General features: G+C 45.9%; 1 protein-coding gene across 1 annotated transcript in view; it reads left to right on the top strand.

The window, feature by feature from the left end:
• Nucleotides 1–22,696, top strand: part of LRP12 (LDL receptor related protein 12) — a 74,902-nt gene that overhangs the window by 29,516 nt on the left and 22,690 nt on the right. Inside the window, exon 3 of the mRNA XM_068234909.1 lies at nucleotides 20,458–20,514. Within this exon, the coding sequence (XP_068091010.1) occupies nucleotides 20,458–20,514 (57 nt within the window). The remainder of the gene's footprint in view (nucleotides 1–20,457; nucleotides 20,515–22,696) is intronic.

The following is a 22,696-nucleotide window of genomic DNA, read 5'->3' as shown; positions in this document are numbered from 1 at the left end:
AGCGAAAAAAAAATATGATATAGTGAATTGGTTGTGTACTATGAATAATTACTAGAAGATTAGCAGCAAAGAAAATATTCTCATATTTTTATTTTCAGGTATATGGTGTTTTTTTCTAACATTGCATCATTCTATAATATGTGCACATTACACACCACTCAGCATTCAAAATGAGTCTTTCAGAGCAGTCTGTGAACTAATGGCATCTCCTCTGGCATTGGAAAAGTAAATAGTTCAGGAACAGTTGAGATAATAAAAGTCAGAAGACAGCTTCTCCATGACTTTGAAAGTCGTAGAGCTTAATGGCTTTTTTGCATAGAGATAACGCTTCCTGTACTGGGAACAATTAGACTGATGTATCTGATCTTAATATTTTATTTCTTAGCTGTACTACACATACAAATCATAATATCATAATTTTTTTTTTCGCTTCAGTGTCTCTTTAAACCGAAACAATGGAAAACTGATGTACTACCCGCGGCTGGCCATGGCAGGTGGAGTGCTGTTGATTTTCCCAACCTTGTAGGATTGGCCGAAGGATGTGCAAATTCATAAAAGCTTTATTGGCAGGACCAAATACATTTGTCATTGCCATAGCAAAACATTAGTGTTAGCATGAGAGGGGGTGGGGGGTATACAGTCCATCAGGGTGTGCAGGATGTAAGGCACAGTATAGGGACCTGGGGAATGCAGTCCATAGGAGTGAGGAGGGTATATGGGGCAGTGTAAGGGGTATACAGTCTGTGGGGTATCATGTTCCTCTCAGTTGCTGGCAGGCTGTGACATATCGGGCAGCTATTTGCACTGGTGTTTCTTCTTCCCCCAGTAGGATGTAGAGTTTCCTCTCCTCATCTGTGGAGGTGAAATCCTGGATGTGGGTGGAAAGTCTCTAGACGTGATGTCTGTCATCTGGCAGCTCCACCAACATAGTGATCTGAAAATGGATCCCGTTTTTGATCGGAAGCGGATCAGGTGTGCATTTTTTTTTTTTTTTTTGTTTTTGTTTTTTTTTTTGTGTGTGTGATTCGATTTGCCATTGCAAAATGAATCGAATCCCAATCGGACATGTCGGATTGAATCGAATCGCACAAAAAATTGGGGTGTTTTTTTTTTTTTTTTTTTTTTACAAATGCTGATCCGATTTCTGATCATTTTCTGGACATACACACAGAGCAATAGCCAGTATTTAAATCAATATAGCCTTATTTTGAACAATTCCGTCCTGCCCGATCTGCTCCCGATCGAGAAAGAGATTGATTTTGAGTTGGAGTTGGTGACTGGCAATCAGTGGGTTCTCTTTTTTTTTTTTTTTTTTTTTTTTTTTTTTTTATCCTCGATTGGAAAACTAATCTGAAGTAAAAAATGCATGGGAACATTAAACAATGACTGCCTATGGTTAGGGATTAGATTTGTGAGCTCCGACAGTTGGTGACTTGGCTATATATACTGTGTAAAGGTGCTGCAGAATATGTCCGCACTGTATAAAAAAATAATGATCAGAGATTGAGCATGAGGTGTTAATAATTTTTTGTATTAATACCCTTTGACTTTTACATTTTGCAGCTTTTTCTAGCCAAAAGGGGTGTTGCTATGGAAACAGCACTTTGAGTATTTTTGATCTTTGAATTATTTCCTGGATGCTGTACATTATTTATTTTTTTTTTGGCCCATTCACTAAGCTGAGTTTATCTCACCACAGGAGATTTCCCCCTTTCCCCCTCCTTATGACTTTGCCATCAATATATCTCCTCTACACAGTATATTGGGTAGTATTCATTAGACTGTACCACATGAGGTATTTACCGATTATTTTTGTGGTAATATCTACTAAATTTACGGTGTCCTTTCATTAGAGGTGTTGCTATGGAAACACCACTTTCAGTATTTCTTGTCCGTAAATTACCTCATGGATGCTTCATGTAGCTTCTTTAGTCCATTTATGTATAAAGTGCACCTCTAATGTCTCCACATACCGACTGATAGGGGCCAAAATCTGTCAAATGTATTGATCAAGCGTGCTGGGAAATCTCAGGGCGAGATGGTTGAATGGGTGCACGACAGATGAACGTGACGGAACCCCCAACTGCTGTCCCCTTATATGTTGGTGTACTCGCCCTGACCTAGTCTCGTCTGCTGCTTCTCCACCGCCAGGCGCATGTGTAACGTCACAAATGTGCCACGTGCTATACGTGGAAACCACGTGGGGCACTCACAGGGAAGCAGCAAACGAAACTGGGAGCAGCTGGACAGTCGTCACAGCTGGAATAGGTGATATTTGAATGCACTGGTGGAGGGGGCATGTTATCATGTGGGGGGACAGCAGCCAGACGGTGGACGCGGATTCACAAAGCTGATTCCCAAGACATTTTATTCTGAAATCAATCAGGAATGAGCCAACAGATCCCTCTCCAATCAGAGAGAGATCTGTCTCTTGTTCAGTCTGCCCATACATCGCTAGATTAAGGATACCTGACCATGAGGCAAATCTACCTGAGGAAAGCAGAGGTGTGTTCATGCTGGATTCACATGTCTCTGTGGCTCAATTTCCCTGTTCTCCCTATGCCTCTTTTGTCCCCCTCTGTGTCACCTCTGTTCCCCCTGTGCCTCTTTTCTCCCCCTCTGTTCCCCCTGCGCCTTTTTTGTCCCCGCCCTTGCTAGATATAGGTGCACCCATATAGGTATCCAGGTATAGGTGCTCCAGTATAGGTATCCAGCCAGAGGTGCCCCCAGTATAGGTTAGCAAGGTACATGTGCCCCCAGTATAGGTAGCGAACTATAGGTGCCCCAGTATAAGTAGCCAGGTACAGGTGCCACAGTGTAGGTAGCGAGCTATAGGTGCTCCAGTATAAATAGCCAGATACAGGTGGTCCCCACAGACACAGAACATTTATATCACGATTTTCTCCCGGAGGACTCAAATCGCCAAAGCTGCAGCCACTAGGGGGTGATCTGTAGGTGGTAGCAGTGTTAGGGAGTCTTGCCCAAGGATCCTTACTGAATAGGTGCTGGCTTACTGAACGGGAAGTGCCGATATTGGAACCCAGATTTCCTGTGTCAGAGGCAGAGCCCTTAACCATTACACTATCCAGCCCTAGTGTAGGTAGCAAGCTATAAGTGCTCCAGAATAGATAGCCAGGCATAGGTGGTGCCCCATTATAATCTTACATAGCCCCGTTCCCACGCAGACTCCTCTTGTCGGACTCGCCTCCTCTCTTCGCGCTCTACTCTTCTTGCCACTTGGCCGCATCCTATGCTATGGTTACTTCCGGAAGCACCTCTGACGTCATGAGAGGGCGCCGGGTAACCATGGAGAAAGGAGGCGAGGACAGGAGGAGAGCCCAGCGGGAGGAGTCCACGTGGGAACAGGGCTAAGTAAGTTGCTGCGCCCCTTGCTGCGGACACAGCCTGCCCTCCTGCCACTTGTCTTCTGCGGGGTGAGATCTGCTATTTTGTCTGTGGCCCCTGGGAGACCCCCCCCCCCCCCCCCCCCCCGACAGGTGCTGATGTACCCCCAGGGGACTGTGGTTGAGAAATGCTGTATTAGAGGAAACTAGGATCAGCTGGGGATAAAAGACTTCAGGAGATGTGCTTAAATGCCCTTCTACATCTACCTTTTTTAATGCATTTCATAAGGTATTAAAATATACATTATTAATAATGCAAGCAGGATTCAGACTGTCTGGCCTGCTTCTTTTGTTGCAGGTGTGAAAGACATTACTGATGCCAAAAGACTAGCTTCAAAGCAAACCTGGAGCGAAAATAAACTTATAATACAATGATTTGTATGTGTAGGACAGCTAAGAATTAGAACGAGTAGCAAAGAAAAAAGTCTTTGTTTTCCAGTGCAGGAAGAGTTTAAAAAAAAAAACTTCATCTGTTATCTATGCAATAGAGTTTCTCTGAGCTGGGTCAATTACTGTCCTGTTTTCTGAAGACCTTAAACAGGAAAGAAACCGTAAGAGACCGCTCGAGAGAGTTTTACTGCAGGGAAGTTCAAATTGTCTTTTAATCTATAACACAAAGCAGAGATAATGACCGAGTGTGGTTTCTAAACTGTAAATATAACAGAATGATGCAATGAGACGTGACTCTGGAGACAGATGTAAATATCTTTATGTACTCGCAGGGTCACATGATGGTGTTGTGTAAATATGGAGGAGTGAGCAGCAATCTGAGGACAGCTGCCTCTGTCTGCAGTAACTGCTTCTCTTTTTTTATTGGCAGGCTGCTGGATGAAGTTATGGGAGTGTCCATTTAAAGGCATAGTACATATTTTCGTGTTAGATTGCCCCGAAGTGCAGGCCTGCTGAGCCACCGTCTGAGCTATTTATACCAGCCACCTGCTGCTTGTGTTTGTTGCAAAACACAGCTTTTGGACGGGCTTGGCCTGCGTTGTGTATACTTGACACAGTGAACGTTAGAAGTTCCGGTCACTGAGCAAACTCAATGGGTGAACTGCTGTGGGTGTTTGGGAGATATTGCAGCTGTGCTAACACGAGAAATCTACACACACCCTCGTGCACAGTATATGTGGCAGTCACTGCAGCTTCACTGCTACAGGCTCAAACCTCTTGCAACACTTTTGTTGTTGTAAGCAGCAGTGTAAACAGATAACCACATGTTCTCTAAGCTCCACCCACTTCTAAAGGTGCTCAATAAGGGTACATTAGTTTTTCACCAAATGTGATCTTTCAATGCGATTTTAATGATCGAATTGTATAGAAAATTTGCCGTTTTTTGAAGGCAATCGATAAGGAACGATTATTTAGTTGATTGCTAAATAGGATAAAATTGATCTGAAAGTTGTATTTTATGATTGAATTTGAAGAAGGAATCGTTCAGTAAATGTGAACAATCGATAATTACCTTCTGATTATTTTTGATCGTAAAAATTGCATTGAAAGATAGCATTTAGTGAAAAATTGTACCGTTAATGGGCATCTTTACCTAGATATTAGATATGGATATACACAGAGGGAGATACTGGTTGCTTGGAAGCTGGAAACAGCTGTTATTTCCCACAATGCTCCCACAGTGTGATGTGAGGACCTAGGTGCTGACATCACACTGTGGGAGGAGTTTCACCACAATATCTGCTCTATTCGACAAAAAGTAAAGATTCACGTCTAACATCGCAAAACGCTAGCGATTACTGCTAGCGTTTTGCGGGAGTGATTTTTCCGCTATTAACACGGAAAAATCACTAGACACCGTAGCGTTTTGGGAGCGATCGCGATTAGCAATTCTATACATGCTAATCGCGATCACTCAGGAATTGCCGTCAAAACGCTGCATGTAACGCATTTGCGGTTAACACTAATCGCAAAACGCCCGCCAGTGAGAATACTGCCATTGGATTACATGGGCTAGCGGTTTTTAAAAACCACTAGCGGTTTGTGGTGAGAGGGAATCGTGCTATTCCCGCTCAAGTGTGAACGAGCCGTAAACACTTAGAAGCCCCATGAGGAGATGGACTGGCCCAAAACCTGTCGGTTCTGCCAGATTTTAACTGCCTACTTTTTACGCGATAGTGGTCCTAAGTGAACCTCCAGACTAAAAATCTACTCAGCAGCACTGAAAAGGCTTGGTGTTTAACAGTTTCACAGCATCAGAACCTTGTTTTTCTTATAGATGTCTCATTTTTAGCTAAGCTCCGCCCCATTAAAGAAAACTGCCTGGGCTTTTTTCCCCCTAATGCTTTGCAAAGCATGATGTGATTTCCTATGTTGTTCACGTTGCCTAGCAACTGGGAGGGGTGATTAGGACACAGGACAGTTGGAACTGTGTCTCATGCTCCCTGTCACCTCCTTTCAACCAAAAAGATGGCTGCCCCATGAAATCACAAACATTTGCCTGTTCTTTTAAAACAAGGTGGGTAAGAGATTATATTACCTATCTATTTTAATTAACATAAGTAATGTAACTTAATGACAGTATGTTTGTTTAGGCTGAAATTCCTCTTTAAAGGAATACTTAAAGAGAACCTGTACTGAGTAAAAATATTTAAAATGAACACATGAGGTAACTTCAAATGAACATTACATAGTTACCTTGCCATCAGTTCCTCTCAGAAGCTCACCATTTTCTTCTGACAATAATCCCTTCCATTTCTGACAATATTTTTATGAAAATGAATATTTCTGAAATATATCAGTTGCTGTCAGTTATAGCGGAGAGGAAAACTGATGTACCAGGTAATGTCCATGTTTACCTATGGCTCAAGTGGGCGATGTTACAGTTTAACTGTGTGCTGACCAGAAAGCTGTTATGGGTAATGGCCATTTTCAAAATGGAGGACGGAAAATTCCCTTGATCACAGTTAACAAATAGGACACGTGATAAGAGAAAGACACTGAGGAGTAGACTACATGGGAGGTAAGTATGACTTGTGTATGCTTATTTTGACTTTTAATTTTCAGTTCAGGTTTTCTTTAAGTCAAAATCAAAAAATGATTTTTACTCACCTGGGGCATCCCTCAGCCCCCTGAAGCTGTATGGTGCCCTCGCAGCCTCGCTCCGATCCTCCTGTCCCCGCTGGCGGCCACTTCCGGGTTCGGTGACAGCCGCCGACAGGCTGGGAACGCGAGTGATTCTCCGCGTTCCCAGCCGCTATATCACCCTCTATGCTGCTATAGGTGTCGCCAGAAAGAGGAGAAAGAAAAAGCTTTAGGGCCCTTTCACACCAGAGGGCTTTTTCGGCGTTTTAACACCACGGCCGAAGTTGGCGTTTTCCTAGGTAAAATGAAAGTCCATAGACTTTCATTTTACCTTCCACATCTAACGCTGCGTTTTGGAGCGTTGCGTTTCAACGCTCCCAGGAGCTTTTTTTAGGGCTGACCGCGGCGTTTCTCATTACAATTGATACTAATGTATTGGCGTTAAACGCCTTAAAAACGCCAGCTGCCAAAACACAGCGTTTTAGCCTTTTACCGCTGCCTGTAGTGTGAAAGACCCCTAAAATGATATCCGTCTTTCCATAGTTACATTGTTTTACACACATTGTATTACACAGGGCGACACTTTCTGCTGAATCGAGCTGCTGACTTTGAGAAAAAGTCGGCCTGTGTAATACAATGTAACTATGGAAAGATGGATATCATTTTAAAGCTCTCTTTCTCCTCTTTCTGGCCTTTTAGTTTTTTCTCTATTTTCGCGATCGAAATCGCGGCCGCTGCAATTTCAATCACGAAAATAGTGAAAACTAAAAGGCGTAGGGCAGCGGTTTATATATCGCTGGAAAGAGGAGAAAGAGAGCTTTAAAATGATATGCATCTTTGCATAGTTTCTGCACTGCTCGGAGTCCCTTTAAGTAATGAGACAATATACTCTGTACAGCGCTGCGGAAGTTGTCAGTGCTATATAAATACTAAATAATGTTGATCCCGTTTGCCCAGGCTGGTCTTGTTTCCCTTCTGCAGTAAACAAAGGCAGATAATCACAGCGACTCTCTCCCAGCGCTGACCTCATGTTTCCCAGCCCCGTGGGAGTGGCCACATCACAGCTATGAGGAAATTTCCTGGGAACTTTCTAGCATAGTGTCATTTTTCATGTGGCTTGGCTGAAATCCAGGAGACGGTAGCTGTTGTTATAGTGAAATATTGATGTAGAAGTGTCTTCTCCCTTCCCGCCTGACCCAGATTTTTCTCTCATTTTGTGGCATGTTTTTGGGGGAACGTTGTAGGATTGGAGATGTGGATTGACCTCTGTGTTCTCTACACTACAGCGAATCTGCGTGCGTTTTCTACATGCAGATTCACACAAGCAATAGAAGTGGATGGGCCTGTTTCCACTTCTGCGTGATTCTGTGCGGTTTGTCGTGCAGAAAAAATGTGCACGGCAGACCCATCCCAATTTGTACGCCGCACACCCGCACGCGATTTGTCGGTAATGTAACTAAATAGGAAAACGGCAAGCGTTTTAGTCTTGTGGTTTCCCTGGCGTTTCCGCATGCGTTTTTAATTTAAAAACCCGTGTCAATGCATGCCGGCATTGACATGGTTAACATCGCGTTGTGAAAATCTACATAGAAACTGCAACGAAATCGCGCTGCACAAATTGAAACGGGCCTTATGGAGTTCTCCTCCTTACAGCTTATCTTTCTTGTAAAAGCCTTCTACATTCGCTAGATCATCTGTGGTGTATTTTCACAATCTGTCCCGCAGGATTATCAAGTAACAAACCAGCCCGTTGTGCTTGTGTAGATATACCCATCCATCAAAATCCACTCACTCGTGCTGCATCCCATCATCCCCCCCCCCCCCCCCCTTTCCATTGGCCGTACACGGCACTTGGCTATAGAAGAACAGCGTGTCTGTACAGTGCTTGTTCCCCTATTGTCACCTAATGATCTATCATTAAGGGCATTGTAAATTATTATTTAGTATTTATATAGCGCCGACAACTTCAGTGCTGTACAGAGTACATTGTCTCGTCACTAACTGTCCCTCAGAGGGGCTCACAATTTAGTCCCTACCATAATTATGTCTAAGTATGTATTGTATAGTATAGCCCACAAGAGGTCAGCGCTCACACTATATTAAACACAGCACCTTAATTAAAGGAAATGATTGACCAGTTCGCCTCCTCTATATATTGAGAAAAACGCAGCACAAGAGGTGGCACTCACAGTTAAATCACCATAGAGAGTCCATACATACGCAGGATCAAATATACACAATTTCTACATGAGCAGTAAAACAGAAATAAAAAGATAAACTGAGTCTATATATAAAAATGCATCTCCATCGTGGACAATTCTGCTGTCAAGGTGATATTGGGGGCCTGTTTCTCTTCAAAGCTACAGGGACCTCCATCAACACCCTTTGTGTGTCACTCACCGCAGTACAAGACAGTTCCCGGGTCATCCCCCCACCTCTCAAGCAGAATTAGACCTCTGTTTTTCCTCCACAATGTGCTGTATAGCAACTCTGTTCCTGTCCATATACCTCAATGGAAAAAACTCCACATAGTGTGATACCGTTTAAAGTTTATTTATAAAAATCAGATGCACTCACATGTCCATGACAGAATCAGCGCTCAGAGTAATTTATGAACGGGCTCTCCCCCGTAATGGTGGCCGGGTTGGCAGGCTCCGGGACCTTAGTGTCTCAATAGACCTCCGTCGCGCGCTCGGTGGTAGATGGGCGCCGTCCCTGTCTCGCCTCCAAACTCCGCTCTGTACGCGTATCCCACTTCCGCAACAAGCTCCGCCCGATCGATTTCGTCACTCAGTGACTCATCAGGGGCCCCTTGTTGGGGCCCCATTTGTTGGTCTTGTACTGCAGTGAGTGACACACAAAGGGTGTTGGTGGAGGTCCCTGTAGCTTTGAAGAGAAGCAGGCCCCTAATATCACCTTGGCTGCAGAATTGTCCACGATGGAGATGCATTTTTATATATAGACTTTCATTAGTTTATCTTTTTATTTCTGTTTTACTGCTCATGTAGAAATTATGTATATTTTATCCTTAACATACTGCGTATGTATGGACTCTCTATGGTGATTTAACTGTGAGTGCCACCTCTTGTGCTATGTATTGTATAGTGTATGTATCGTAGTATAGGGACAATTTAGGGGGAAGCCAATGAACTTATTTGTATGTTTTTGGGATGTGGGAGGAAATCAGAGTGCCTGGAGGAAACCCACACAGACATGGGGAGAACATACAAACTCTGTGCAGATAGTGCCCTGGCTGGGATTCGAACCGGGGACCGATCGCTGAGAATGCTATGCACTATGCCACCAAGCTTGTGTACATGGTATAAAATAAGACGGGGGAATTCAGAGCAATCCCGGATTCAGTTTAGCTGAGTTGCGGTGGTTTTGGTGAGTTCAGGGAATGTTAGTTTTGAGCAACAGAAAATGATTTTGATCAGTGTCTTTTTACATCACATCCAGTAACGTCTGGGTGTAGCTAGATCTGTCGGTCGGGCCCTCCACCCCTGTCACAGCCTTTTGCCATCGTGTATGTAATGCAGTGGAGCGTTATACATGACCTGCTTCTGGTGCTGGGACCTCTTCGGTGTACAAGAGCCATACAGCCAATCGCTATGTGCCTTCTGTCCCTGCATGTCATGGTGATTGGCTGTAGAGCGTTTGTACACTAAAGAGGACTTGCCCTGCTGCCGGATGGAGGTAATGCATAACACTGTAGTGTTATACATTAGAATCAGAATCCGGTTTATTTCGCCAAGTGCGGCAGATGCCACACTCAGAATTATTTGTGGTACACACAGGCAATTGGGCATAGTGCAAAAATTGACAGACAATTCAAACAGTGTAACAGACTGGCATTGTGCACAGAAAGGTGCATAAGACAGGTACATAAAACAGGTGCATAAAACACAGACAAGAATAAAATTAAAGGTAAGCGTGGCGCTATGGTGACCTATGTGGCAGTACTGCAGGGTGACCAGGGGGCCCTGCTGGGAGGACAAGCAGCGTCAGGGGCACTAGTTTAAAAGGAGCACTGCTTGGGGGGAAAAAAAGAGTTCCTGTACCTGGAGGTTTTGGTGGGAATAGTTCTGTAACGGCGGCCTGAGCGCATGCGGATGAAGAAGCGACTGCCGGGGTGGTGAGGGTCTTGCACGATCCTGTTTACCCTGGTTCTTAGCCTGGTTGCATGGAGGAGGTCCAGTGGAGGCAGGGGTGACCCAATGACTCTTTCAGTTTTGGAAGCCAACATCCTCCATTAGTGTAAATTTGAGCACCTGTTTGAAATACAATTGGGTGCATTTATGCCTTTAAAGAGGAGCTGTCAGCCATACTATCTCAGACCCCACACATATTTAAGTAGATAAATACTTGTTTTACTTACATAACATGTATTCCACTGTCCACTGTTTGATTTTAGCGATCTTTCTACAGTTAAAAAAGAGAAAATCCTTCTTAGCATTCCCCATTTTAAGTGTGGCTATTTTGAAGCCAATCCTGATGTCATTTCCTCCCTTACTCTCCTCTGCCTGATTGTGTATGCATTGCCCTCCCTTCACTATAGAAAGTGCATTTTCTCAGCATGAGAAATATTAGCCAATCAGAGAGGAACAGAGGTGTGGAAGGGGAAAACAGTAAGGAAAGAGGCTTCAGCCAATCAGGCTGCATCAGTTAAGTCTGAGGGGAAGTAGAGAAGCAAAAAAGGACAACCCAGCATGCCCTGCAACTTCTTTTTTTTTTTTTTGTGTACCAAATTTTGTGAGTACCAAATAAGAGTCAGGTAAACTGGGGAATGATCATTTTTTTAATAAGAAAAGTAAGTAAGTGATTTTAACTTTTGGATTACCTGGTTAGCATCCTTATTAATTGTTCACCAGATAAAAAAATTAAGAATTGATTTTTTTTTGCCTGACAGTTACACTTTAAGACTACTTGCACACCAAAACGTTGTGTTAGGTGCTACGTTAAGGTCGCATAACGTGCACCTAATGCAACGCATGGTGGTGCGGGAGAGAACGGGAGAGAACGGTAGAGTGAGCCGCATTAGGCGGCTCTATCCTTATAAGGTCTCCCAGAGTGGCGCTGATTGGCCGGCGGGACCACGTGATGCGGAGCGAGACACTCCGCATCACGTGGTCCCGCCGGCCAATCAGCGGCCGCCAGTGCAGTGAATATTAAGTAGCCATGTGCGCGGCTGCTGTAGCTGGCTCTCCCCACCTCCTCTCCGCCTCCCACTGAGCATGTGCAAACAGTCTAACGCGGCTATAGCCGCTCTAACGCCGTAGCATGCTGCACCTTCCCAACAACGTGCAGCGTTACATGTAACGCAACGTGGGCTGTGTGAACAGTCCACTTGTGTTACATTGCTGTGCGTTGGGGGAGCGTTACAGGCGCACTAACGTGCTCCTGTAACGTCTTAGTGTGTAAGCAGCCTAAGAGGCTCTGCACACCTTCTTGCTGCTAAGTCATTCGGATGCAACCTGGTTTTGAATGCTGTTCCATTTCTTCCTACTGTGTACAAAAATGTATAATGCTTTGCTGCCTCTCTGCATTATGTAAATCGCACACACACCTGCATTTTTTAACGTCAGAATCCACAGCACTGGTACCACGCCGTTGTGAATTCTCCATTGTGATATTATTGCCTTGTGTTGCAATGTGATTTTACTGTCCATTGCAACGGATGCCGTGTGGAAGGTTCCTCCTTCATGGTACTCCTTGTCTTTATTACTTGCAGGCCTCCAGTCTGTACTGTTTGGATGTTTAATATTCAGTTTGGGAAGCTGCAGAGTGGAAGGACTCTGAGATCTCACGCTGGGCAGCTGGCTGTCCATATGCAGCTCATATTTATAGTTTCAGGCGCTTCCAATCCATTTTTTTCCCGCTGCACTGCTGAGCTGTCAGTCAGAGAGATGAGCCGGGTCCCTCTATGGGGAGAAGCGTCTGGTGCAGATGGTGGAAGGACGCACGCCTGGAGCAAAGGAGAGGGCTGCACACGCTCCACTGGGAAATATACTGCTTCTCCAACACTTTATTTACAACGTATTTAAAATATTTACCTACCTTTTTTCATTTGCATGGTTAGTGACTAAAGTTCTTGTTGTAGGTGGGGGTTTGTGACTGATATACCACATTTTTTGGACTATAAGACGCTCCTGACCATAAGACCCACAGAGGTTTAGAGGACAAAAACAGGGAAAAAATATATATGTTACGGCCAGAACCCGAAGTGTGGCCACTTCTAGTTCTGGCCAGCCACTTCGGGTTCTGGCCGGCCAATATGCGAAGTGGCCGCAGCGCTGCGGCCAATGTGAGAAATGGAATGTTTACAGCCGTCTCGCCCGGCCAAATTGATGACAAACTTGCTTAATTTAATGAAATGTAGCCGGCGGCAATGTCATAGAATAGATGAAGCCGCCGGCTTTCGCGCACTGCCTCTCCCCGATCCCCCCTCCCTCCTCTCCCCGCCTCCCATTACAATACATAGCAGCCGGGCGGGGACATGCAGCCGGAGAGTCGTTCGTCGCGGCAGGGGAATGCAGAGCGGGTGCTGGCAGAAGCGATGTCTGCAGCCTCCCCCGCTCTGCTGCCCCTGCTGCGACGAACGACTCTCCGGCTGCATGTCCCCGCCCGGCTGCTATGTATTGTAATGGGAGGCGGGGAGAGGAGGGAGGGGGGATCGGGGAGAGGCAGTGCGCGAAAGCCGGCGGCTTCATCTATGACATTGCCGCCGGCTACATTTCATTAAAATTAAGCAAGTTTGTCATCAATTTGGCCGCGGCGAGACGGCGTCAACAAAACATTTCTCACATTGGCCGCAGCGCTGCGGCCACTTCGCGCATTGGCCGGCCAGAACCCGAAGTGGCCGGCCAGAACTAGAAGTGGCCACACTTCGGGTTCTGGCCGTAACATATATACTAATCCTGGTGCATCCATGATGAAGGGGCATCTTGTGGATTATGTACTTTGTACATAATCCACAAGATGGGGGATACAGGAGGACACAACAGAGGAGTACACAGGGAGACACAGGAGGTACAAGGGAGCATGCTCCCTTGTACCTCCTGTGTCCTCCTGTATCCCTCACGTGTCATGTGCGGGAGAAGTGAGTCTTCTTTTTCAAAAAATACAGTACCTAAAACATAATCTTTTACGATGAGTGCAGCTCACAACTGCTCATTTACCAACTTTCCAGTTACCATTTCATGTTCTGATGTGATCCAGGTGAGGAGTACAAAGTTCAGCAGCTCACGGCAGAATCTCTCAAGTCTGGCCTTTATGGATGGTGTAGGTTCTACAGCTTCTCTAACCTCAGAGGTTGTAAATCAACACCGCTGTGACATGACTAGTTCCATGTACAACCAACATCTGAATAGCATGCTGGTCCCATCCCAATGATGTCATCTCCCAGGGACCCCCCCGCTCCCCAATGATGTCATCTCCCAGCATGCACCCCTTCTCCTGCGCTCCCCGATTATGTCCTCTCCCAGCATGCACCACACTCCTGTGCTCCTGAAGCCTATAATGCATAGAGTAGGCGCAGCAGAAGCCATGCTTCTCTTAACTCCCCTCCGGAATCTAGCACTGTGCATCTATCTCCTCTGCTTTTTTTTTAGTGACCGGCAAGGGGGACACTGGAGCTACAGGGAAACAGAGGTGGCATGAGGGGCAGATGTAGCACAAACAAGAAAACTGAAGGCACAGAAGACAACACAGAACATTTACATTGCGCTTTTCTCCTGGTGGACTCAAAGCGCCAGAGCTGCAGCCACTTAGGGGTCGCTTCTCAGGCGCCCAGGATCATTAGGGAGCCTTGCCCAAAGACTCCTTGTAGTTTTACATAATGTCTTGAGCCGGGATTCAAACCTCTGTCAAAGGGCTCAAATACCACATCATAGGCGCAATAGCCTTACAAGTACACTATCCAGCTGACCCTGTGAATGCACAGGGGGACAGTGGAAGCACAGAGGGGTACACTGGGGGTAAAGGGAAACACAGAGGAGGCATAGGAAACAGAGGTGACACAGAGGGGTACACTGGAGATAAAGGGGAGCACGGGAGGCACAAGGGACAGAGGGGTACACTGGAGGCAAAGGGAAACGCAGAGGAGGCATAGGAAAAAGAGGTGGCACAGAGGGGTACACTGGAGATAAAGGGGAGCACGGGAGGCACAAGGGACAGAGGGGTACACTGGAGGCAAAGGGAAACGCAGAGGAGGCATAGGAAAAAGAGGTGGCACAGAGGGGTACACTGGAGATAAAGGGGAGCACGGGAGGCACAAGGGACAGAGGGGTACACTGGAGGCATAGGAAACAGAGGTGACACAGAGGGGTACACTGGAGATAAAGGGGAGCACGGGAGGCACAAGGGACAGAGGGGTACACTGGAGGCAAAGGGAAACGCAGAGGAGGCATAGGAAAAAGAGGTGGCACAGAGGGGTACACTGGAGATAAAGGGGAGCACGGGAGGCACAAGGGACAGAGGGGTACACTGGAGGCATAGGAAACAGAGGTGACACAGAGGGGTACACTGGAGATAAAGGGGAGCACGGGAGGCACAAGGGACAGAGGGGTACACTGGAGGCATAGGAAACAGAGGTGGCACGGATGGGTACACTGGAGGCAAAGAGGAACAGAGAGGCGGCACAGGGGACAGAGGTGGAACACTGTTCCGACTTACAGATGGACCTACAGGCCCCAGCTCATTGATTAGGGGACTACCTGTACTCTGTAAGCACTGCAGAAGATCTGTCTGCGCTCCATGAAAACATAGTAGTAGTTCTAATACTGCACGGCATACATTTCTAGCCTGCCTCTCATGTTGTGCTGATTTGTGCAGCGTGGTTTTACTAGAAGGGGAATGTGCACCAAGTTTTGTCCGGTGTTATCCCTTTTTACAGCTTGTTAACGGAGGCACCTTTGATAGAGAGTGAAAGAATAACTAAGCGCCGCTCTATTTTCAGTAATCCTTATTTAAGCCGCCTGTTGAAAAATTCAGCAGCCCCGAGGCAGCCACGCCGCATGCTGTAGTAGCTCATACCTGAGTAATCCGCACGCCGTAATAAACACGCTCTGCGCTGCCGACTGCTTCACTCCATTGCGGTGGAAGGTGGTTCCCTCGCTTCATGTCTTCACCTTTACTAATCACAGCAATCACAAACGTCAAAATACTATCCTTACGGTCACAGGAAACTCTGTTGGATTTTTATTGCTGTCCTGTGTAGAGATGGGCAAGAAAATGCAGATATTTAGGCATGAACGAGTGAGAAGTGAAACAGAGTTCCTTCTGCTAACCTAAACTTGCCTGCTAGCGCCCACGGCAAAGAGGGTAGACAGCATGGAGAGGTGGTAGCACTTACCAAAGCAGGCTGGATCTGAATGACTACCAGCAATAGGTGTGCAGAGCCTAATTATAGGCAGTGTACACATCTTGCATTCAAAATAGATGCACCAAATTACCAATAATGGAGGATGTTAGCTTCCAAAACGGTTTGCATGCAGAGTTTTCCGTTACTGGACCCTTCCATCGTGATGAGGTCATCCCTTTTGAAAAGGACGCTAACCTCTAATTATCAAACAAGCATATCGTGAACCTGGGAGCCGCTGACCATAAAATGGTACCCATTACTCTGTTTTGGGCATCCAATATCAAGCCGAATCGATTAGTGATCAAATCTGGCCGATATCAGTGGCCCAACGTTGCCACCTAATCAATCGTTTTGATCGATTTCTGTCCAAAATCTGGCAAAATTATCAGGGATGCTGGGAAATCTTGGTTTCAAAGGCTCAATCAGGTGTGTGCCAGTTACGGCGTTTGATTCCCCGATGACCAACAGACCCCCAGCAGTGTGTCCCTCCGCATGCCCATGGTGAGTGTTGCATGATCACTTATCACGCCGACGCGAGTCCTCGCCGCCTCTGGTGTCTTTCAATTGTCACCATAAGCGCCAGTACCAGGTCACACCAGCACATGTACTGACGTCACTACATGCAGCTTTGTCACATGGCACAGGAGGTGATAATTCAAAAAGATGACTAACACAGGAGGCGGCATGGATTTGCACTGGAGTGACAAGTATCCCTTAAAATGGACCTGAACTCTTGCACAGGACAGAAGGAAAACATAGAAATGCACCCAGCAATGTCGCACGCAGCCAGGCCGCACATGTGGCCCCAGACTATTGAACTTGCCAGAGCTGATTGCAGACGAATGAGGAGATATCGGAGGACTGCGAGGGCACGATCAGACCGGAGGGGGCTGGAGGAAGCCCCAAGTTTGTATAAATTCTCTCTCCTACCCCATCTCAGGTTTACTTTAAAGCTGAATTATCGCAATTACCTTCAGTTTTCACAAGGCAAATTACACTGAACGTTGCTTTTTAGAGCTTTTCGATCTCTTTTAGTCCCTATACTTTCCTGTGGTTTTGGGTCACCCCAAGCTGCTTGGGTATTCTGTTTTATAAACTACCAACTCATTTTGCGGTTTGATGAAGTTAGGAGTCCCTTGTCCTGTGGGAAGAGCTAGTAGGCAGTGTTCCCGTCTTCAGTACAGGCCGTTCCCCGCAGTGTACAACATGCTGGCTGCCCTGCTCCTTATATGGCCTCAACCTAAACAAGTCAGAGACTGCAGCAGTTATTCCACGCACACAAGTGCTGCTCTGTGCCGGAGCATAAATTACTCCCAACATGCACAAACACTGCACAAGCTGGCCCAGTCTGAGCACTCTTCCCGGAAGATCATGTTGTTCAAGGGGAACTCAGGCCGAGTTCAGTGATCGGCTGTAAGCTGAGCTGAGCTCTCTAGGCCTGTGTTTTGCCACAAAAGCAAATTATCCACATCAGATTTCAGCCTAACCCCAAAGACCTCGCTTTCTATCAGGATTGCTTACTGGGGGCGGCCAGTGTAATATCTGATCGTGCTGCCTGTAAGCTGCCTTCCTCACGGAGTATGCTCAGTGGGAACTTAAATATAATGCCCCTGAAATATCTCCGCAGCCACACTGCCTACACCCTTTATATTTTCAGGGTCGAGAGGGGACCTGACAACCCCCCTGAATTACCTCTGTGCCAAATTGCCGGCCTCCAAGCCCCGCTGGTTCCAGAGATAGATTACATAAACCTATCTTGTGAAGGAACAGGTGCTGCAATTTAGCACAAAGGTAGTTCAGGGGTCCCCTCCCTGCTCTGTAAGAGACCATTAAACCTATCATTTAGCTCTAGTAATCAGTAGTGATGGTCAATGATGGGCTAATAATCCCGACTGATGCAAAAAGGAATCCAATAAAAGCACAAGGAAGCAGTCTAGACTCTTGTAGTGCTGCCAGATAAACGTGCGAACTACTCGGCCACCCTGCCATCTGCCTGCTAGATATTCATGTGAAAAAATTCAAAGTGGTTATAGCTCCGCTTCAGGAAAAAAAGAAACCCAGGTCTGGGAATTTTATTGTGCTGCCCTCTCATCATAACAGAATAAAGAGAGAAACAGAAGGAAGTGGCTGGAAAATCCGATCTTGCAATAGCCACTTCCTGTTACAGCCGAAGCATCACTTGGAACAGAATTCTCTGTTCAACACTGACATCAGCATCAGGGCAAATACAGTCATCCAACAAAATGATCACTTAAAGGAAACCTGAGAGGAAGAAAATGTATACATACCTGGTGCTTCCTCCAGCCCCCTCCAGGCTTATCGCTCCCTCCGCCTCATTTTGTAATTGGCCACAGAAAGTCCTCCGGTACCTGGCGTACTGTGCATGCCTGGCACATGCGCACCCCCCCCCCCCCCCCCATAGCACAGAACACTTCCAGGCCTAAGGAGGCTGATGGGAGCACACAGCTGGGCTGCCCCTGTGCCAAGTGGCCCTGACTGGAGGACTTTTTGGGACCAGTCTACGATCAACCAGGAGGACGGCGAGGGAGCGAGGTAAGCCTGAAGGGGGCTGGAGGAAGCCACAGGTATGTATACATTTTTCCATCCTCCTCTTCTCAGGTACACTTTAACTACCTAACGACCGCATCACAGCGATGGGCGTGTGAACGCTGTTGCTCCTCCGGGACCGCCTAATGCCTATTTGTGTCAAGTCCTGGGGGCGTGTTGTGCAGGAGATCGCGTGCGCCGATGCTCGCGCATCTCAGCTTGAATGACTGTTAGAGGATGAAACCGACATCTATTTTCTATGTGCGATCTACGGCAGCGCTGTACTGGGGACAGCCATGTGACACGGCTGTCCCCCTGAGAGGCAGAGAAGCGATCTGCTGTCAGAGCCTGAAGCCTGATTGCTTTCATTGGCTGGCTGTGGGAGGGAGGGTTAAAAAAAAGAAATGGCAACATTTTATTTAAAAAATAAACAAACATTTATACCAAAATAAACATTCCAGGAGCGATCATAGCCCACCAACAGAGAGCTCTGTTGGTGGGTAGAAAAGGGGGGGGTCACTTCTGAGTTGTATGGCCTTTAAAGCTGCAGTGGCCTAAATTGTAAAACATAGCCTGGTCACTAGGGGGTGTAAGCCTACGTTCCTTAACCTCCCTGGCGGTTTATTAAAATCCGCCAGGGGGCAGCAAATAAGTTTTTGGGTTTTTTTTTTAAATTTTCATGTAGCGAGACAACGTCTCGCTACATGATAGCCGCTACTCAGCGGCATCCCCCCAGCCCCTCCGATCGCTGGAAGAACGGGATCTCCTGGAGGCCTTCCCCTGTCGCCATGGCGTCGGGGCGAGTGACATCAAAGGGGATTCCGATCCACCCCACAGCGCTGCCTGGCACTGATTGGCCAGGCAGCACACAGGGTCTGGGGGGAGGGGCGGCTGCGGCGACGCGGATATTGGCGGGTAGCGGCGGCCATCGGGCACTGCACGCAGCTAAGCAAAGTGCTAGCTGCGTGCAGCAAAAAAAAAAAATCATGCAAATCGGCCCAGCGGTGCCTTCCGGCGGCATAGCCCGAGCTCAGCTCGAGCTTACCGCCAGGAAGGTTAAAGGGAACTTAAACTGAGAAGGATATGGATTTTTCCTTTTCAAATAATACCAGTTGCCTGAATCGCCTGCTGATCCTGTGTCTCTAATACTTTTAGCCACAGCCCCTGAACAAGCATGCAGATCAGGTGCTCTGACTGAAGTCAGACTGGATTAGCTGCATGCTTGTTTCAGGGTGTGATTCAGCCACTATTGCAGTCACAGAGATCAGCTGGACTGCCAGGTAACTGGTATTGTTTAACAGGAAACATCCATATCACTCTCAGTTAAGGTTCCCTTTAAGCATATTATATACTACCACCATTTTATTTTATTTACTAAACAGCATTCAACTAGTTAAACACAGGAGCTAAAAGCTCCCTGCCGTAAAAGCTGGACGCATCCAAACTGGAGATAATGTTATCTTGTGTTTACATTCCTCACTTGATACAATTAAGTAAACACTTCTCTGACACTGCAGACTCTCCTGAACACAGTCAGACACTCAGAAAGCATTTCTGCGTACATTAAAATATGAATAAAACAGTTATGAATAAAATGCAAAGTCAGCTCTCAGAGCAAAAAAAGTGTACTTTGGGAAATTGTAATTTCTAAATGAATAAGAATACTTGCACAAAAGCAAATATGGTATATAAAAAGTAGGAAAACATGTTTTCATTGAATATGATGTCAGTTTTATACTGCTTTAAACAAAATGGTTACCTCTCTGAAAAGTATTGGGAGAATTTGAGGACTGAGTTGAGGAACCCTGATCTACCAGTGATCTGAAGGCCCGTACACTATTGCAGTACACTGTGTCTCAGGCTACGTTTCCATTTGTGTGATTATTTATTTATTTTTATTTTATTTTTTCTGGAAATTTTTGCTAAAAAATTCACATTAGTATGAAAATAGTGATTGTTAGTGGGCTAGATTCTATTTCATGCCATAGACTGTGTGTGAGCAGCCTGCCAGGAGTGTCGGCAGGAGCTGCGGGTGCTGAAAGGGTGACATGATCCCAGCAGGATCTGTGCTGCAGTGTTCTAAATAAATCATTTCTCTTCTTTCTCTCCTAGAAAATGGTGCCAACGGTGAGCATGCTGAAAATGTCCACCTCCCAGGGTCTCCAGTGGGTGAGTAATTCCCTATAATATGGATAGAAATGTACAGTGATGTACACAGATATAACATTCATACTGGTTGATAATAGTAAATCTTCTTGGTTTTCTGCTATTATAATGAAGTGTTTGCATAGTGCTGACCTCTTCTGCAGGGCTTTCACATATAGTGTACAGCAGGGGAGTCAAATTAAATCACATAAGGGTCCAAAATCTAAAACTTAAGTCATGGGCCAAATGGCTTATTAACATTTATTGCCTCAAACTATGTGGTGTAACTATAGCGACCGTGGAGGGCCCACTCCTCCCCCTTCTGCAGCGTAACAGTTTAAAGAGGAGCTGTCAGCCATACTATCTAAAAAAACAACAACACATATATAAGTAGATAAATACTTGCTCTATTTATAACATATGTATTGCACTGTCCACGTGTTGATTTTAGTGATTTTCCTACAGAAAAAAAGAAAATCCTTCTTGGGATTCTCCATTTTAACTGTGGCTATTTTGAAGCCAATCCTGATGTCATGTCCTCCCTTACTCTCCTCTGCTTGACTGTGTATGCATTGCCAGTATTCAGGCACTCCCACCCGTCTCTGCAATAGAAAGTGTATTGTCTCAGCATGAGAAATATTGGCTAATCAGAGAGGAACAGGGGTGTGGGAGGGGAAAACAGGAGGGAAAGAGGCATCATGCCAATCAGTTTGCATTAGTTAAGTCTGAGGGGAAAGTAGAGAAGAAAAAAAGGACAACCCAGCATGCCTTGCAACTTTTGTGTGTACCAAATTTTGTGTGTACCAATTAAGAGTCAGGCAAACTGGGAAGTGATCATTTATCAACAAGGAAGTAATAGTGATGTTAACGTTTGGATTACCTGGTTAGCATCCTTATTACTTGTTTACCAGATAAAAATAAAGAATTTATTTTTGATTTTATGCCCGACAGTTACACTTTAATATATACCTGCTCCGGCGCTGCTTCGAGTCTCCTCTGATCTTCCTGACAGCGACACGCTCTATGCTGCATACCTCTGGCTGGAGGTATGAAAGCACAGAGCGTGCGGCTGTTGGGAAAAACAGAGGCACGATGCAGTGCTGGAGAAGGTTAATATTGCACTGCTCTTTGTGTTGTAGCTAAGGAGCTATGGGCCCCAGGGCAAGTTTTACATTGGGTCCCCCAAACTCTCTATACATAACAAATGATACGGCGCAGCAAAACCTGCCAAGGACAACCACTGCGTCAGAGGTGCAAGAAGGGGGGGGGGGGGGACAACTTAATAATTCCTACTATTCACAGCATCTATAGAGGTGATTACCAGCACAGGATCAATTATGAGCTAATACTGCAGTTGAGAGAGGGTCCATCTGGCCCGAAGACCCCGGTGCTTTCCTAACCTCTGCTTCCCCTATTGATGTGCCGTTAACTGCTTCATGCAACCTAGCTCAAACTGATTGGCCTAAATTCACTAAGATCATGCTGGAGATAATAAGCAAGAGAAAACTTACCTCCACACAGTGAGAGAGTTATCTCATCTCTTCATTCCTTAAAGGGACTCCGAGCAGTGCAGAAACTATGGAAAGATGCATATCATTTTAAAGCGCTCTTTCTCCTCTTTCCAATGATATATAAACCACCACCCTACGTCTTTTAACTTTCGCTATTTTCGCGATTGAAATTGCCGCGGCCGCGATTTCGATCGCGAAAATAGAGAAAACTAAAATGTGTAGGGCAACGATTTAGGTGTCGTCAGAAAGAGGAGAAAGAGAGCTTTAAAATGATATCCATCAAGCCATAGTTATATTGTATTACACAGGACGACACTTTCCCCAGTGTCAGCAGCTCCATTTTGCTGAATGCAGCTGCTGACTTTGACAAAAAGTCGCCCTGTGTAATACAATATAACTATGGCTTGATGTATATCATTTTAAAGCTCTCTTTCTCCTCTTTCTGACGACACCTAAATCGTTGCCCTACACATTTTAGTTTTCTCTATTTTCGCGATCGAAATCGCGGTCGCGGCAATTTCAATCGCGAAAATAGCGAAAACTAAAAGGCGTAGGGTGGCGGTTTATATATCATTGGAAAGAGGAGAAAGAGTGCTTTAAAATGATGTGCATCTTTCCATAGTTTCTGCACTGCTCGGAGTCCCTTTAAAGAGAACCTGAGGTGGGTTTGAAGAATATTATCTGCATACAGAGGC

The sequence above is a fragment of the Hyperolius riggenbachi genome, chromosome 5, assembly GCF_040937935.1.
Source record: "Hyperolius riggenbachi isolate aHypRig1 chromosome 5, aHypRig1.pri, whole genome shotgun sequence".
Classification (NCBI taxonomy): domain Eukaryota; kingdom Metazoa; phylum Chordata; class Amphibia; order Anura; family Hyperoliidae; genus Hyperolius; species Hyperolius riggenbachi.
The sequence above is the reverse complement of the archived record's forward strand: the minus strand, read 5'-3'. Positions and strand labels throughout refer to the sequence as shown.